Source organism: Sphaerodactylus townsendi, linkage group LG12 (assembly GCF_021028975.2).
Source record: "Sphaerodactylus townsendi isolate TG3544 linkage group LG12, MPM_Stown_v2.3, whole genome shotgun sequence".
In the NCBI taxonomy this organism is placed as follows: Eukaryota; Metazoa; Chordata; class Lepidosauria; order Squamata; family Sphaerodactylidae; genus Sphaerodactylus; species Sphaerodactylus townsendi.
In genome coordinates this window covers 53,134,975-53,151,818 of record NC_059436.1, presented here as the reverse complement: position 1 = coordinate 53,151,818, position 16,844 = coordinate 53,134,975, and the positions used below count along the sequence as shown (strand labels likewise).

Sequence of the window (16,844 nt, the reverse complement as noted above, 5' to 3'; positions counted from 1 at the left end):
GTTTTTGTTCAGGGTGCCATTTTGCTCCTGCTGCTGCTCATGTTCCTGCTCCAGCCCTAACCCGTGAGAGTTCTGTGTATAGGTCACATTTTCTTGCGTTTCCTTCCTTACCCTGGTGCTGGGGGGCTTCATTGGGATCTAATAGGTGTCTGAGACCTTAACAAAATCCAAGGTGGTTTCGTTCTCGGGTCTTAATTGGGTGTCTGAGCTCTTGTGGATTAAGTGCGGGCGAGGTGCGCTTATTTTAAAAAAACCCCAGATAAAATCAAGCTTTTTATTGCCAGCCGAAATTCTTACTGGGCGGAGTAGCTCTGCAGGAATTCTAGATGAGTTGAAGGTTAGCAGGGCTCTTAGTTGATGGTTTTCATAGTCCATCATTTCTACTGAACAGTGGGTTGACACGGTATAAACTTTCTTTTAATAGTATACTGAGGTGGTGCTTGGCCAGAGAGGGTACGCTCCAGTCAGGGACTACGCCTCTGCGTTTACCAACGGTTAAACAGATTTTGTTGGGTGAGAGTGTTAGGTTGCAAGTGTTCCTAATTTCTCTATTTTTGCTGAAAATTGGAGCTTGTGCCTTTAACAGGAGTGGTCTTTGAGACACTGAGCTGTAGCTCTCTTTGTGCTGTTGATTGAGCCTCAGTGCGTTCCTGCTTTTTGGAGTCCATTACTGCATTCATTCTGCCATTTAGCAGCTTAAGCTCATTGTATATATATGTTTTTAAACCACGTGTGAATTCAGGTGTCATTTCTGCCAGATTACCCTTTATGCCAGACCTCTACCTCTGATGTTCTGTTGTTGGCTCTGGCCCCCGTGACAGCCTCCTGCAGGGCATAACTGTGGTGGACCCCTGATGAACAGGAACGGTTCATTCTGCAACCTCATGTATTTCCCACGGGGGCAGGTTCGAAGCATTTGACTGAACCCCATTTTACCTGAAGCTTCCTGGCCATGGCCACAACTTCGTGGTCGGGAGGATTGTACTTGTAACAATTAGAGAACATTAACCGAATATCCGCCGCAAACCCCTGGGCATCTTGATATTCCCGGCTGTCCATTTTTTTCTGCAAACACAGGAAGCCAAAAAGGGGTGGGAGGAGAGGAGAAAATTAAGGGGGCGGGGTTGGATGGAAAGTGGGTGAGGGAAGAAGAGCCATAAGCAACATGCATTCACAGATGAAATGGACAATGCAGGAAAGTCCCACACACTTTAAAAATGATAAAAGGTCAGGAAAACCATTCCATCCGTCTTCTGACCTTCCTGCAACCACTAAGAAGAAATACTACAGGCATTTCTCACATTTAAAAGTGCTCAAGAAACAAATAAGAACAGCCAGAGGGATTTGGGGAAAGGGTTACGGCCATGCAGCTAGGAAAGCTTCCAGCTGACCTCAGGCAAGTCTGTGCTGGAAAAATGTGGGCCCAGACCAAAACCAGATGCCCTCTGGCAACTCACAAGCAGCCCTCTTCTCCTTGCCTTCAGTATCCCGTCATCAGGGGTAGACTGCCTCAGTGAATGGAGATTCCAGTCAGTGTTAATGGCTAATACCAGTTGCAAGCCCACATTAAGTGGCCAGGCAGGGAACAAACATTCGGAAAAACAACAAAGCTCTCTGCATCTATAATTCGTTTTATCTTTTCTGTAAAAAGAGTGGCTAACCACACAATCACCATGAGGATTAGAAATGTACTTTATTTTTAAAAACTTATACTAGCTTGGATTCTTGGTGGAAGGATTTAGATGTTTTTTCTGCATCTGAGTAACAAGCAGATAGTTTTGGCAGTGGGCATTGGGGGGAGATCGGCCCGGAATTATTGGATCCTTCTCAAATGATGGCACAGATAATTTTTTCTCTCTCTTTCTCACAATACTAGAGAGCCAGGGGCATTCATTGAAAATGCTGGGGAAGAATTAGGACTAATAAAAGGAAACACTTCTCGCCGCGAATGTGTGATTGGTGTTTGAATATGCTACTACCCGAGGTGGTGGATGGCCACCACCCTGATATTAGCTTTAAAAAAAGGGCATGGACAGATTTATGGAGGAGAAGTTCTATCTATGGTAGTGGCGGTTTTACATTCCAGATGTTATGGACTGCATTCATATCAGTTTCAAGCCAGCATGGCCAATTGGCCATGCTGGAAGGGGCTGATGGGAATTGTAGTCCATAACATCTGGAGTGCCAAAGGTTCACCACCATGGATCTATGGCTACCAATCTTGATCCACCTTGATCTGAGATTGCAAATGTCTTAGCAGACCAGGTGCTCGGGGGGAGCAGCAGCAGCAGAAGGCCATTGCTTTCACCTGCTGCACGTGAGCTCCCAAAGGCACCTGGTGGGCCACTGCGAGTAGCAGAGTGCTGGACTAGATGGACTCTGGTCTGATCCAGCAGGCTCTTCCTTATGTTCTTATGATGGGACTCAGCTCTGGTGTTCATGTGTCTTTTATGAAAATAGGGATCAGACTGTGAAGTTACACACTGTTCCCAGAGAGAAAAGAGATTTTATTTTCCATGCAAGACATAACTGACATAGTTTAATTTTTCTGATGAAAAGATGTGTTGTCTAAGTTCCTGCAGTTACGGCAGTCGGAAGGATCACTGAACAAGATCTCCATGGTGGGTGGGCGGGGAGAGGGGGGCATTCAGCGCTCACTGCCTCCCCCCCTGACTGGCACAGCAGGAATAAATTAAGCAACAATCACTGAATAAATGAAAATATGTCAAATGGCTCATTGGGCACGGTTTACAACCATTTCCTAACCTTTGGATGGAATTTGATGCAGAATTTGAATTTCTTTATACACATAAGAACGTAAGAAGGAGCCTGCTGGATCAGACCAGAGTCCATCTAGGCTGCTACTCACAGTGACCCACCAGATGCAGTGGTGGGATTCAGGAGGTTCGAATCGCACCACTTTGGCAGAACCGATTGTTAAAATGGTGCTTGTAAACAACCAGTTGTCAAATTATTTGAATCCCACCACCAGAACCGGTTGTTAAATTATTTGAATCCCAACACTGACCAGGTGCCTTTGGGATCTCACGTGCAGGAGGTGAAAGCAATGGCCTTCTGCAGCTGTTGCTCCTGAGCACCTGGTCTGCTAAGGCCTTTGCAATCTCAGATCAGGGAGGATCAAGATTGGTAGCCATAGACCGACTTCTCCTCCATAAATCTGTCCAAGCCCTTTTTAAAGCTATCCAGGTTAATGGCCATCACCACCTCCTGCGGCAGCATATTCCAAACACCAATCACACATTGCGTGAAGAAATGTTTCCTTTTATTAGTCCTAATTCTTCCCCCTAGCACAGTGATGGCGAACCTATGGCACGGGTGCCAGAGGTGGCACTCAGAGCCCTCTCTGTGGGCACGCACAAACAGGGGGAAATCGCCCCCCACCCCTCACAAGACACACACACACAGGTTGGCCTAAATACTGGGCTCGATGATAGTGACAGTCCTGTAAGAACTAGTTTTGGGGAAGTGTGTAGGTAACCCTGTTAAGCTGTTAAACCCCACTGATTTCACTAAAACTAAAGCACCATCCTTACTCTGGGAGTAAGCCTAGCTGCTGGCAATGTGGTTGTCAGAATAAACCTCCTCCTAGGGCTAGTATTCCTACCCTGTCTAAAGAGTTGCATGGTTGCTTCAAAACAAAGCCACCTCCTACCACTAAGCTTACTCTCGAGTAATGCATGCCTCAGAGCCAACCATTTTTTCTAAACTAAAACCTCAGTATTCAGGTTAAATTGTCGGGTTGGCACTTTGCGATAAAGAAGTGGGTTTGGGGTTGCAATTTGGGCACTCGGTCTCAAAAAGGTTCGTCATCACTGCCCTAGCATTTTCAATGTATGCCCCCTTCTGCTGTATGCCTTCTGCTGCTGCTCCTGAGCACCTGGTCTGCTAAGGCCTTTGCAATCTCAGATCAAGGAGGATCAAGATTGGTAGCCAGAGATCGACTTCTCCTCCATAAATCTGTCCAAGCCACTTTTAAAGCTATCCAGGTAAGTGGCCATCACCACCTCCTGTGGCAGCATATTCCAAACACCAATCACATATTGCGTGAAGAAATTTTTCCTTTTACTAATCCTAATTCTTTCCCCTGGTTCTACACACCACTCTCATCCAGTGACCAGACCCCCTCTTTGCGGCAGCTGTGGGGGAGATGCCCAAACAGCACCGAAGAATGGGGGTTGGGGATAGCTGTCTGGGAAACAAGTAAGAGAGGCTGTTCTCACTCCAAGTGGCTCTGGGTCAGCACCAATGACCAGCAGGCAACGCCCATCACGGTCCCCAGCCCGACTCACAGTCTGGATCCACAGCACAAAGTTAAGCAGGGTGGGAAGGGGTGGAGTTCTAGGACAGTGGTGGCGAACCTTTGGCACTCCAGATGTTATGGACTACAATTCCCATCAGCCCCTGCCAGCATGGCAAATTGGCTATGTTGGCAGGGGCTGATGGGAATTGTAGTCCCTAACATCTGGAGTGCCAAAGGTTCGCCACCACGGTTCTAGGACATTATGCCTCATAGTGAGAGCTCCATGAAGGGGTGAGGGGCTGCCCGTCACGGAGATTCAGAGAGCAGCTCCAAATGCAGCAAGGCACTTGTGCTGCAGACATGAAAACTCGGGGTCTGCTCGTAAGTCAGAGACCACGTGTGCCACGCAGTCAAACCCATTCCAAGAACACTGACAGGAACTGCTGTCTCTGCCAGGACCCAGATCAGTTCCGGGACATTTCCGCACATCGCTGTGACTACTGCTGAGTGCCTTGATTGAAATGAAAGCTCCCTTCTGGGCGAGCTTGAAAATATGGCCTCAGCATCGCCCACAGGAGACAACGTCTTAGTCCACTGCAGAGCGCCTCTTCAGACCCAGGGGGAAAAACTGAACCATGAATAAAGTGAGTGCGCCTCCAACAGCATTCACCAAATACGGACCAAAAAAATCACGTGACGCACGTGTGCTGCACAGTGGCTTGTGTATATTACAAATATTTTTACAGTGTATAAACATACATAAAATGCAATTGCTGTTAACAAATCTTTACTCTCATTACAGATATCTCCGATGGGAGGACTTCAGTAACACCTTTATTGAGGTGAACTGTGTTGCTAACATTGAAGAAGGTTGTTTGACTGCATCGGTGTTACTGAAGTTCTCCCATCGGAGATATCTGTAATGAGAGTAAAGATTTGTTAATAGCAATTGCATTTGATGTATGTTTATACACTGTAAAAATATTTGTAATATATACAAGCCACTGTGCAGCACACGTGTGTCACGTGATTTTTTTGGTCCGTATGTGAAAAAACTGAACCACCCAGTGCAGACACAAGAAAAGGTTTCTTTACTCGACTGTCAAATTCACAGCCCATGGAAGTGGTGATAGCCACAAGGATGGGTGGCTTTGAAAGGGTCTGCAACCTGCAGCTCTCCAGATGTCCATGGACGACAATTCCCATCAGCCCCTGCCACCATGGCCAAATGGGATTTGTAGTCCATGAACATCTGGAGAGCCGCAGGTTGCAGACCCCTGGTTTAGACAGTTGAATTGAGAAGAGGTCCACTCAGTGGCGACCCAACACGGTGAGTAAAAGGAAGCTCCATCAACAGAGCACCAAACTTCTGAATCCTAATGCCGGGAGGCAACGAAGGCATATTGACCAGGGCAAGTCTTTGGACACTGCGTAGGATAGGATGCTGGACCAGAAGGATACTCACTAACTAACCCTGTTCACCCCACAATGGAAGGGGCAAGCCCAGCCATTAAGGAAACAAGGTCAGGCACCACATGAGGCTGTGGAATTCAAAATCCAAATGGATGTATGAGGGGAGTCTGAAGACAAACTGAGGATCATCCTAACCCTGAAATCTTCCACAACTCTCAAGGAACCTTCACACTTAGAGGATGGCTGTTACAGGTCAATATAGCCCATGAGTTCACTGGTAATCTACCCCTGATAACAGATGCTGACAAACAGTAGGGCTGGGTGCTTGTGAGATTTCCAGAGCTACCTGGCTGGCCACTGTCGGAGACCAAACACGGGCATTTGCAATATGCGGTTGACATTTGCATATATATTTGACATCATTCTTTTTTGAGAGCTGCTTATTTTCCATCCATCCATCCATCCATCCATCCATCCATCCATCCATCCATCCATCCATCCATCCATCCATCCATCCATCCATCCATCCATCCATCCATCCATCCATCCATCCATCCATCCATCCATCCATCCATCCATCCATATCCATCCATCCATCCATCCATATCCATCCATCCATCCATCCATCCATCCATCCATCCATCCATCCATCCATCCATCCATCCATCCATCCATCCATCCATCCATCCATCCATCCATCCATCCATCCATCCATCCATCCATCCATCCATCCATCCATCCATCCGCTGTTGGATCAATATCTCACACAGAGGACCTTGACAGACACTGCCCTGGATTTGCAAGGATGAAGTTCAGACATATAACGGTGATACTTCCCCCAAACAAAGCTGAGATTCCCAGGATCCTGAGTGCCAAGTTCTACAAGTGTCAGGAGTCCAATTCTGCCCAAATCCTCCCAAGACAGGTGATCTGGACCGCCAGTCTTACCATCAGCCTGTTTTGAAGCCCTGAGCTCTCCTCCCTGGCACAGCGGTGAGAGAAGAATACTTCTCAGACTCATGCGGAGAGAGCTACTGCAGCCCGACTCTCTGTTGCACACCGAGCCCCAAATGCAGGTATTTCAGTGGCCCACTCACCAGTCCCAGGGGACGCAAGAAGCCCCCAGAGTTCCACCCGGTCCTAGCAGGCAGCTGTCTCTAAGGTGGCTCACAGACTGAGCTAGGTGGTCCTCCAGTGCAGACCACGCTGGGCTCAGGACCCCCACCTCTGCTTTACAGCCACCCCGAGCCCTCTCATGTGAGAAACCAAGCGCCACAGATGAGTGCGCTTTCTGATGGGGGGAGGGGGGGAAACCTGGACGTACTTTCACAGTACTGAGATCCATCGGGTGCTTGATAATGTCATGGTAGTCATGCAGTTCCAGGGCCTCGGCGTCCACGGGCTTGTAGAAGGGCCAAGCGTAAGCAGCATGCTTCTTGGACAGCATCTCCTTAAGGATGCTGTCACAGTACTTCAGGTGTTCCGAGAGCTTGCCTTTCTTGCCCGCATGCTGGGGCACCTCCCCGTCTTCCAGGTCTTTCTTTGGTGGTTTGATGGGCCGGCCCCCACTTTCCCGCCGAGCCACGACTTTCGCCTGCTTGGGGTCTGACAGCGGGGTGGGCGACTCACTCCGACTGGCAGTGATGGCCGACGTTGTGGGCGTGGTCGTGTCTGCTTTCCGCTTCACTCCCTTCTTCTGAAATTCAGAAGCGATAAATACAAATGAAAGGAATCTGGTGGCTTTGCCATTGACATGCTACTAGGGGCTGTTCTTAGGGGATTGCAAAGACAGAAAAATAGCAGGAAGGGCAGAATCCTGCTTCCCAAGAATCTCACCTGTCAGCTTTGTTTCCCAGACAAAACTTCCTGGCCTACAGGACAGCCCTGTAGGGGGGATATAAATCCAACTCTTCTTCTTCAGCAGTGGCGTAGGAGGTTAAGAGCTTGTGTATCTAATCTGGAGGAACTGGGTTTGATTCCCAGCTCTGCCGCCTGAGCTGTGGAGGCTTCTCTGGGGAATTCAGATTAGCCTGTGCACTCCCACACATGCCAGCTGGGTGACCTTGGGCTAGTCACAGCTTCTCGGAGCTCTCTCAGCCCCACCCACCTCACAGGGTGTTTGTTGTGAGGGGGGAAGGGCAAGGAGATTGTAAGCCCCTTTGAGTCTCCTTACAGGAGAGAAAGGGGGGATATAAATCCAATTCTTCTTCTTCTTCAAATGGGCCAAGCGATTTCCAATGCTGAATAAGATTTCTAAAAATCAGGAGGTGGCCCGCCGTGGGGCTACCAGAAGCGGATAAAAGCACACAAAATGAGCTTTATACATAAGTAAACAGGCTTAGTTTATAGGTCACAGAATTCTGGATATTCTAGCACAAAATGCTCATTCTATTTGCCTGTTTTAGGGCACACATCCCAACCCGGCCTATATTTCAAAATCTACCACACATGGTTGCTGTGGCTGCATGAGGGAGAAACAAGTGAGCCACAAAACCCTCAAAAAGTGGGGAGGGGAGGAAGGATGATGATGCTCGGCATGGGGAATTCTTAAAGCACAAGTGGAGAGATATTGGGGGAGGGGGCCTCTTCATGTCAGGCAACGGGGGGGGGGGGGGGCTTCAACTCAAACCATGACATGCCAGGCCTTAGTCCCAGAATGTGTACCTTATGCTAGAACCCAGCAGCTAAGCACCTGAAGAAGAGAGTGCCTTCAAGCATATACAGAGGACCCTTCAGGGGACTCCAGACTCAGGCTACTTACCATCTTGTGATGGAACTCAGAGACCATTAAGCTACATAGCAGGCAGAAATCAACTGAGGAAAAACTGACATTAAAATCTGTGGCTCAGCCAAATCACAGACCTTCACAACTTTAGACAACAGAGATGACAGAGGTTACACCAGAGGCGTACGGAGGGAAAATGGCGGCCGGAGACAACTTGGTCTCTGGGTGCCCCCTCCTCCACGCACTCAGGGGGCTCAGTGTGTGACTCCACCCCAAAGCCATGCCACCCACGGGCTCCAAGAAGAAGAAGAAGAAGAAGAAGAAGGAGGAGGAGGAGGAGGAGGAGGAGGAGGAGGAGGAGGAAGAGGAGGAAGAGAAGGAGGAGGAGGAAGAGGAGGAAGAGGAGGAAGAGGAGGAGGAGGAAGGAGGAGGAGGAAGAAGAGGAAGAGGAAGAAGAGGAGGAAGAGGAAGAAGAAGGAGGAGGAGGAGGAGGAGGAGGAAGAGGAAGAAGAAGAAGGAGGAGGAGGAGGAGGAGGAGGAAGAGGAGGAGGAGGAAGAAGAGGAAGAGGAAGAAGAGGAGTTTGGATTTATATCCCCCCTTTCTCTCCTGTAGGAGACTCAAAGGGGGGAGGGGGAGGAGTTTGGATTTATATCCCCCCTTTCTCTCCTGCAGGGGCTTACAATCTCCTTGCCCTTCCCCCTCACAACAAACACCCTGTGGGGTAGGTGGGGCTGAGAGAGATCCGAGAAGCTGTGACTAGCCCAAGGTCACCCAGCTGGCGTGTGTGGGAGTGTACAGGCTAATCTGAATTCCCCAGATAAGCCTCCACAGCTCAGGCGGCAGAGCGGGGAATCAAACCCGGGGAATCAAACACAAGCTCTGAACCTCCTACGCCACTGCTGCTCACCTGAAGCCTAGCTGCTGCTCTCCTGAGCCTGGGGAGAGCAGTTGCCAGCCTCCTGCTATGTGCTTTTGAAAGCACAGAGGCTGGGGGCAGAGCTCAGGGACAGGGACCTGCCCCAAGCCCCTCTTCCACTGGACTCCCTGCAGCCCAGTTGCTGCCCTCCCCCGCCCCCTGCCCTCAGTGCTTTTAAAAGCACATCCGGGAACTGCTTTCCCAAGGCTCTGGGGAGAGCAGCAGCTGGGCTACAGCGAGCCTGGGGGTGGGGGCGTGGTTGAAGGAGGGAGGGGGGCATGGGAGGCGGGGGAAGGAAGGAGTAGAGGAGAGCTCTCCAACACATCCCTGGAGGCTGGCGCCTGCAGAAGCCAGCCTGCAAGGAGGCCAGGAGGGGGGTTGGGCGCTGGCTGCAGGAACGCATCTTCCAGCGCCCCCACGTGACTGAAAGGCATCCATCCAGGGAATGGGTATCCCCCTGTCCCTAGATTGGTAGGCCTCTGGGTTACACTCCTGCTCAAGATGCAAAGAGGAGGAGTGTTAACGACCACACTGACCCCCTCCTCATATGGAATGTGAGTGCCCATGTTGTGGTACCCATGCATAGGTGGGGCCCACAGGTCACTTCTACATCTCTGCTTAAGAGGGCTACTGTGTTATACAAAGTCTCAGAAATGAATGGAGGAAGGAGCTGGATCACACTATTTTGCCAGAGTGGTGGGTTGACTGTCCTACATTTTATACCTGGTATTTCTGTGACTCTAAAGCTGCAACTCATTCAGCAAAAAAGTACATTTAGGACATATTGGACATCACAGCACCTTTTTAGTAAAGAAATAAGCAGAGTGCCCCGCTGCTGACTCTGCAATTTGCAGGATAGATCTCTTCATATGCTTTGGGCCCATCCAGTTATTTGGGTTTTTTGGGAGGAAGGGAAAACTCAAATCAATTTTGTTTTAAAATATTTACAGATCTTTGAGGATAACTATGTACTTTTAAACTCTTTCCCTGCACCCTGGAAACCTACTGAGGGTCAACGCAAATGGACCCTCCATGCTCTTACTGTTGCTAAAAGTCTTCAATTACAACACTGGAGAGATAAATGCCCACATCTAGTAATCCGATCGATTGCAGACCTTACAATCTTATCAGCTTTCAGATGCGTAGCACATTGATGACAGCTGTCCGTGGACATATTTGTAGATATCTGGAAACCTTTGACAGATGCTTAGACTTGCTGTCAGTGCTGTTATGCTTTATCTTTAATCCTTTTTGGTTGGGGGTTACAATTTAAAAAAATTAGAAAGACTACTAAGAAACCAAAACCATGCCAAATCTTCTGATCATGGCCAACTCTTCTCCAACCTGAGAGGGGTTTTCAGGGGCACTAGGGGAGAGAAAAGTGCTTCACATCCAAAGGGCGCATGCGCGTGTAACCCCCATGCTCAGAATGGGTTGACCCAGAAAGGGGTGGAGACTCAAAGCAGCAAGAGAAGGCTGCAGAGCTCATTTAGTTTGGAGGAGACAAGGCTACCAGACTCGGACCTTGATTTCTATAAGCCCTTCACACCTTGTTAAGGTAACTGCAATGTTGTTGGGATCTACAGGGAAGGTAGTTGTTTATTTTTGCTATGTTGTAAATGTTGGAGTTTATTGTTTCAGGGTTTCTTTTTGTGGTTGTAATGGGTGAGAGTTCTCCTGGAAACCTTCATCATGTTGAATCCTGTTCATCAAGCCCTTGGAGTTTCAGGAGCCAACCCACTTGCAAAGAAGAATTGGACTTGGCAGTATCAGTAGACTGTAAATATAAGGACTTGAAAATGCAACCTGAACAGGACCTTGAAGTGTGATGTTAAATGTTGATGTTTGATGTTATATGTTAAGAAAATAAACCATTTTGTTTTTAAAAATTATTGTTGCAAACTCATTCCATGCCCCACAGAACCCACAAGCTGAGGTTACACACGCACGCCCCCTAAAAGCTTTGCCACTGCCCCCCACACTAAGCCTCACTGACTGCTCCACTCTCTTGGAAGAGGGAGCCCCAAAACTCCAGAGGCGCAACTCAGCTTCTCTGGCTGCTTCTTGATTACCTTGACAATAGGTGGCGTTGGAGGAACGACTGGCATGACGGGAGCGGGAGGTGGAGGCGGAGGGGGTGCGGCAGCAGGGGGAGCTGCGATGGGGGCGACGTTAGCAGTGATGGTTGGCACAGGCGTGGCGGCAATGACGGGCGTCTGCGAGACCGAGGGGGGGACGTTCTGGAAGGGGGCCGACGGGGACACAGAGGACACAGCTGCTGTGTGCTGCGCTCCTGTTGGAAGAGACAGACAGGTTAAACCCAGCGGGTGGCAAACCCAGGCGCTTGTGTGGGACATGCCAAGATGACCCTTGCCCCTTTCCCCTTCATTTTCCCGCAAAAGGTCTTTTGCCAATTTCTTGGGTGGCTGCTATGCACGCTATTCATTATACCATCAATTCAAAAATAAGATTACAAATTGGTATCAGCCTGACAGGAATTCCAGGGAGGGGAACAGGAGCACCAAATGGGGTGGAAATACAGGCCTGTGGATTCACTCGAGAGTGAAACAAAAATGAAACAGGGGCTTTCGACTGGAAAAAAGTGAGGCTGAGAAGCCTGGCAGCATTCCCGGGTCTGGCTTCCCCCCTAAGAAAATGAAAACCGGCTCCAGCCCAGGCCTTGCTTCCCCACCCCCACCCCTGGAGGAGGGGAGATGTCCTGAACTCCCTGCAAATCTCTCCCCAGAAGTCATCAGCCCACATCTCCCCCACACCTAGAATGGCCATCTCTGACCTAACCTTTTTTTAAAAAGAACTACTCTATAAAGTGGTTGTTGTGGGTTTTCCGGGCCGCGTGGCCGTGGTCTGGTGGATCTTGTTCCTAACGTTTCGCCTGCATCTGCGGCTGGCACCTTCAGAGGTGTATCGCAGAGGGAAGTCTGTTACACACTGTGTCCAGTGGAAGTCTGTTACACATTGTGTCACAGTGTGTAACAGACTTCCCTCTGCGATACACCTCTGAAGGTGCCAGCCGCAGATGCAGGCGAAATGTTAGGAACAAGATCCACCAGACCACGGCCACACAGCCCGGAAAACCCATAACATACATACACACACATATATGTATACATGTATAAAAATCACATTTAAAAATGAACGCCTATGCAGCAGTATAACCAGCTATTCTGTGAGCCGCCTCGAGCCCTTCGGGGGTGAGGCGGCTTATAAATCACATAATAAATAAATAAATAAATAAACAAATCAAAGTCAGCAGCAAACTAAAGTCAGCTCTCACGAGGTATTAAAAGCCTCCGTCAATTTTTGTCTTCCAAACTTCAATCAAGTCTCCGTTTCTGGGCAGCCCTGCAGGTCACTGGCTCTGTGGTCTATAAGTTTCAATGAAAAGTGGCCACTGGCCAGATGGTCTGTAGGACTGCTAAGAAACTTACTTTTGGGAATCTTCATAAGCCAGAGAGAACATGGCGAAGAAGAATTTCCTTCTTCACACATCTCTGGACGATGCCATTAAGGGCCTCAAAGGTGACCAACTCGAACTTCAATATAGCCCACAAGCAGACTGGCAGCCAGTGCAATTTATAGGGCATGGATACAATCATCTTTCCCTATCCAGGCTTCCTATGAACATTTTGGAAAGACTGCAGTCTTCATCAGTCTGCACGGCAGGTGAAGGCATGGCTTTCTCAAGGTCCCACCTGTTTCAAAGCCTAATTGGCAATGTCCTTCCTGTAAACAAGGCAGGTGCCGAACTGTCGAACAGTGCTAAGAAGAGCCATGGGTGGCGGGCCAAACATCAACACACGGTTCCCAAGCCACTGTGTGAGTTATCAATGCTCTAGCCTTTTTCAGTGCAGAAACAGGACTCTCCTCTTATACCTCCACAATAAAAGGGACTAGAAGGGTTTTTTAAATGAATTCAAGGGACCTGGCTAATAGACCATTACAATGCTATTGTGATATGCCAATTGCAGATTTTTTTAAAAGCCTGGAAAAGCCCCTGGTGACGTTGGGAGGGGGAGGTGGATTGGCAGTGGTGTGGGGCTGAGGCAATTGCTGTGGGGATGTTCTCTGACTCTACACTTGCAGTAGCAATGAAAGCTCCAGGGAGAATCATCGCCATGTGGAGACAGCCCAGCTATAGCTTCTGAACAGCCCTCAAGGGTAGTCCTTTGTAGAGTGCATTACAGTAATCCAATCAGAAGGTTACCTCAGCAAGCACCACAGAGGCAAAGTCCTTTTGGCCTAGGAAGCGAAGCAGCTGAGGAATCAGAGGGAACTTATCAGTAATGATAACTGTGTCTGAGAAAGGTGTCGTATGCGTGTCTGAGCGCACACTTTGTGCCCACCCTACAATAAGCAGAGCTGAATGAATGACGTAAATAAGCTGCGACAGGCGTGTTTTGTTCAATGCGTATAACGGACAGACTGCCCACTTGGCCTTTCTTGCTCTCCAATTTTGGTTTAGAAGCTGAGGCGGAAGGGAGCCCTGGTTTCGGAGACTGCCCTCTGACCTGCATTGTGTGCGCTGGCAGCGGACTTCCGGGCTTTGCCTTTTGGAACGGGAGGTAACAATTCGACTTCTTCTTGAGGCATCTGGGCCACTTTCTGCAGGAAGATCTTCTCCAGGGCTTGGGCCATGAGGACGATGTCGTCGGTGGGCTGGACGGAGGAAGTGGAAGCAAGCGCTGGTCATCCAAGGGGGTCCGGAAATCCCCTCCCCCCCACATCTTCACACTGCTCTCCAGCATTGAGGGAGCTGCACTGCCCACAGCAGGCAGACCACTCAAAAGGCATCCCCCACCCCCGGCTTATTAACATGGGGATAATCTCAAAGGGGACAGAGGACCTGGCAAGGCGGGTGGCTGCTGATCCACTTCTCTCTTAGTAGCACCCCAAATTCTGTGCTGGAGCAGCCCTCATCCTGGTGGATTTAGCTCTGGCATCAAGTGGGAAAAATTCATCCTGGCTCCAGAGCAGTGGCATACCAGACCTAAATGGCACTCGGGGGCATGACCGCCTCCCTGCACACACACACACACATGCCACCTGGCTCCCTGCACCCCACTTACGGGAGCCAGTAGGGAGGCCGAAGGAGGGTGGCACTCAGGGGGCGGCTTGGATGGATGCTGCAATGGCAGGCTGGCTCCTGGGCAGGCTGGCTCCTGGGTCAGTTTGCACCACGGCGCCCCACCCTCCTGCCCTCCCTGGCGGCCAGCTTCTGCCGGGCAGGAGCTGGCCTGCAGGGAGGGTGGGAGGGGGTGGGGCTCAGCGGCAAGGGCGCACATTGCTTCGTTGTGGGGGGGTGCCCAGTTCCCCCCCCCCACGTGACAAAATGGCATGTGCCCAGGGACATGGGATATTCCATGTCCCCATTAGCGGTACGCCACTGCTCCAGTGATAAGCTTGCATGCAGATCAGAGTGACTGCAGCCAAGCAATCAAGGAAGCATGTGTGAAATGGGGTCTTTTCCCTGCATAAGTGTCTATCCGGAATGAAAGAACCTGAATTCTAAATTGTACTTTACAGATACTTTTATCTTTACATTCAAAATGTGAATGACAGTTTCACTCCTCAGTAGCAAAGTGGGAGGATCCCAGACAGAGACAGCACCCTGAGTGGCATCTGCAGTCTGAACACAAAAGTTCCAGTCTTTGGTAAAGAGGAGACAAACTAAAAGCCCAGGGAAACATGTTTTCGGAATTCTGCATTCTGCCTTTTTTAACCTTAACTCAAAAGTCTGCTACTGTTAGCTGTTTCAGAAGCCAAACTTTGGCTTTGCAAAGGGGTGAAAGTAAGATTAAAAAAAAAACCATATCAGTTTAAATGTAAGGAAAATATTATGCTAATGCAATTTCACCATTTTTGCTGGCCATGCTAGTATCTCCAACAACATCATCAGTCCAAGGGCAAGCAAGAGGTAGTAGAGTACAATGGTTAAGAGGCAGAGTCCTTAGGAAGTCACCTGTTCTAACTCTACCTCAGTCATAAACTCACTAAGTGCCCAGAATCAAACCATTCTCTCTCAATCTCTAACCTGCATCATTTATGTATATATGTCAGATACTTTTATCTCGCTTTCTCAGGAAATGTTCACTCTCAAAATTGCTACTACAAGTGGAAACTAAAACAAAGGCCAAAAATCAGCAAAATCAACTAGTGTAGGGGGGAATTTTGTTTAGGAAAAAATACTGGTCTACTTCACTGGGCATTCCCAAGGTTGATTGTGACGATATAAGCGACGCACACTGAACACTTGACAATACTGCACACAAGCAGTAGTGCTGATGCTATTATTAATGATAACTTAAAGCCTGGCCAGAGGGGCAAGCCGAAGAGCCCGGGCCAAACAGCTGGGTCCAAGCTTCGGGTTGGCAGAGCAAAGTCTGTGGGAGTGGCCTCCACAGAACCAGACTCACAACCCGATTTTGACTGGGGACTTGTTGTGTTGCGTATTGTGTTGGGCAGGTCTATTTGGCTATGAATCCCCAGTTGTCAGGCCAAAGTAGGAAAAAAATATTCAAATAAACAATGTCGGTGCCATCTTCACAATTGTGGAGGAGAACATACTTCTCTCTCCCACTCTCACTGACCCTTTAACATTAAATTAAGAGTTAACTTGATTTTATACAGCTTTAAAATATTTCCCCCACTCCTTATGAGTGGAACTGTGGTCAAACTTGTTTTAGCCAAATGCTTGATTCAAATTGGTGGGCCCTCTGGGGCTAAGAGAGAAATGGCTCTGGAGGCAAGATCCATCCCGCAAAGGCGTGCAAGGACACAGATCAGGACACGTGTGAGACTTTTGCATAAATAAGCCCCCACCCCCATCCCGGGACCCTTTACCTTGTTGTAAATGTAACAATTTGTAAACATGGTGTTGAAATCTTGCATACATTCACTGGCACTCCAGTAGTAATTGTGTTCCAGTCGTTTCTTGATCGTCCCCATATCCATTGGGTTTTTGATTATTTTGTGATAATCCTGTCAAAAGGGAAGAAGCCATTTTTACTAGAATCTAAACATGTGGTGACATTCTGTGGACTGACACAAGTGCAAAAGAAAAGTGTCTGCATCAAGGAGCTTAGAACCCAAATTTGACACACAGGAGAAAGAAAACGCAACTAAAGGTTCTGCACAAGGTACAGAAAAAGGTACCACTTTTTATGCCTTTTTCTGTACCTTGTGCAGAACAAGGCATCAAAAGTGGTCAAGGGACTGATGAGCAACTGGTTAAGAGGTTGAAGGAGAAATGCCTTAAGACAGTGGTGGCGAACCTTTGGCACTCCAGATGTTATGAACCATAATTCCCATCAGCCCCTGCCAGATTGGCCGATTGGCCATGCTGGCAGGGGCTGTTGGGAATTGTAGTCCATAACATCTGGAGTGCCAAAGGTTCGCCATCATGGCCTTAAGGGTTTGGGACCTCTTAGTTTAGGGGGGGAATTAATAAGGAAACGAATGTAATCAAAGTGCATAAAATTCTGGGTAGATGACCCCACTTCCCTTTGTC

General features: G+C 48.9%; 1 protein-coding gene across 1 annotated transcript in view; it reads right to left on the bottom strand.

Annotated features, from left to right (window-relative positions):
• BRD3 (bromodomain containing 3) overlaps window positions 1–16,844 on the bottom strand; it is a 47,350-nt gene that overhangs the window by 6,807 nt on the left and 23,699 nt on the right. The window contains 5 exon segments of the mRNA XM_048512085.1: window positions 937–1,065; window positions 6,999–7,370; window positions 11,389–11,609; window positions 13,846–13,993; window positions 16,178–16,315. Of these exon segments, the coding sequence (XP_048368042.1) occupies window positions 937–1,065; window positions 6,999–7,370; window positions 11,389–11,609; window positions 13,846–13,993; window positions 16,178–16,315 (1,008 nt within the window).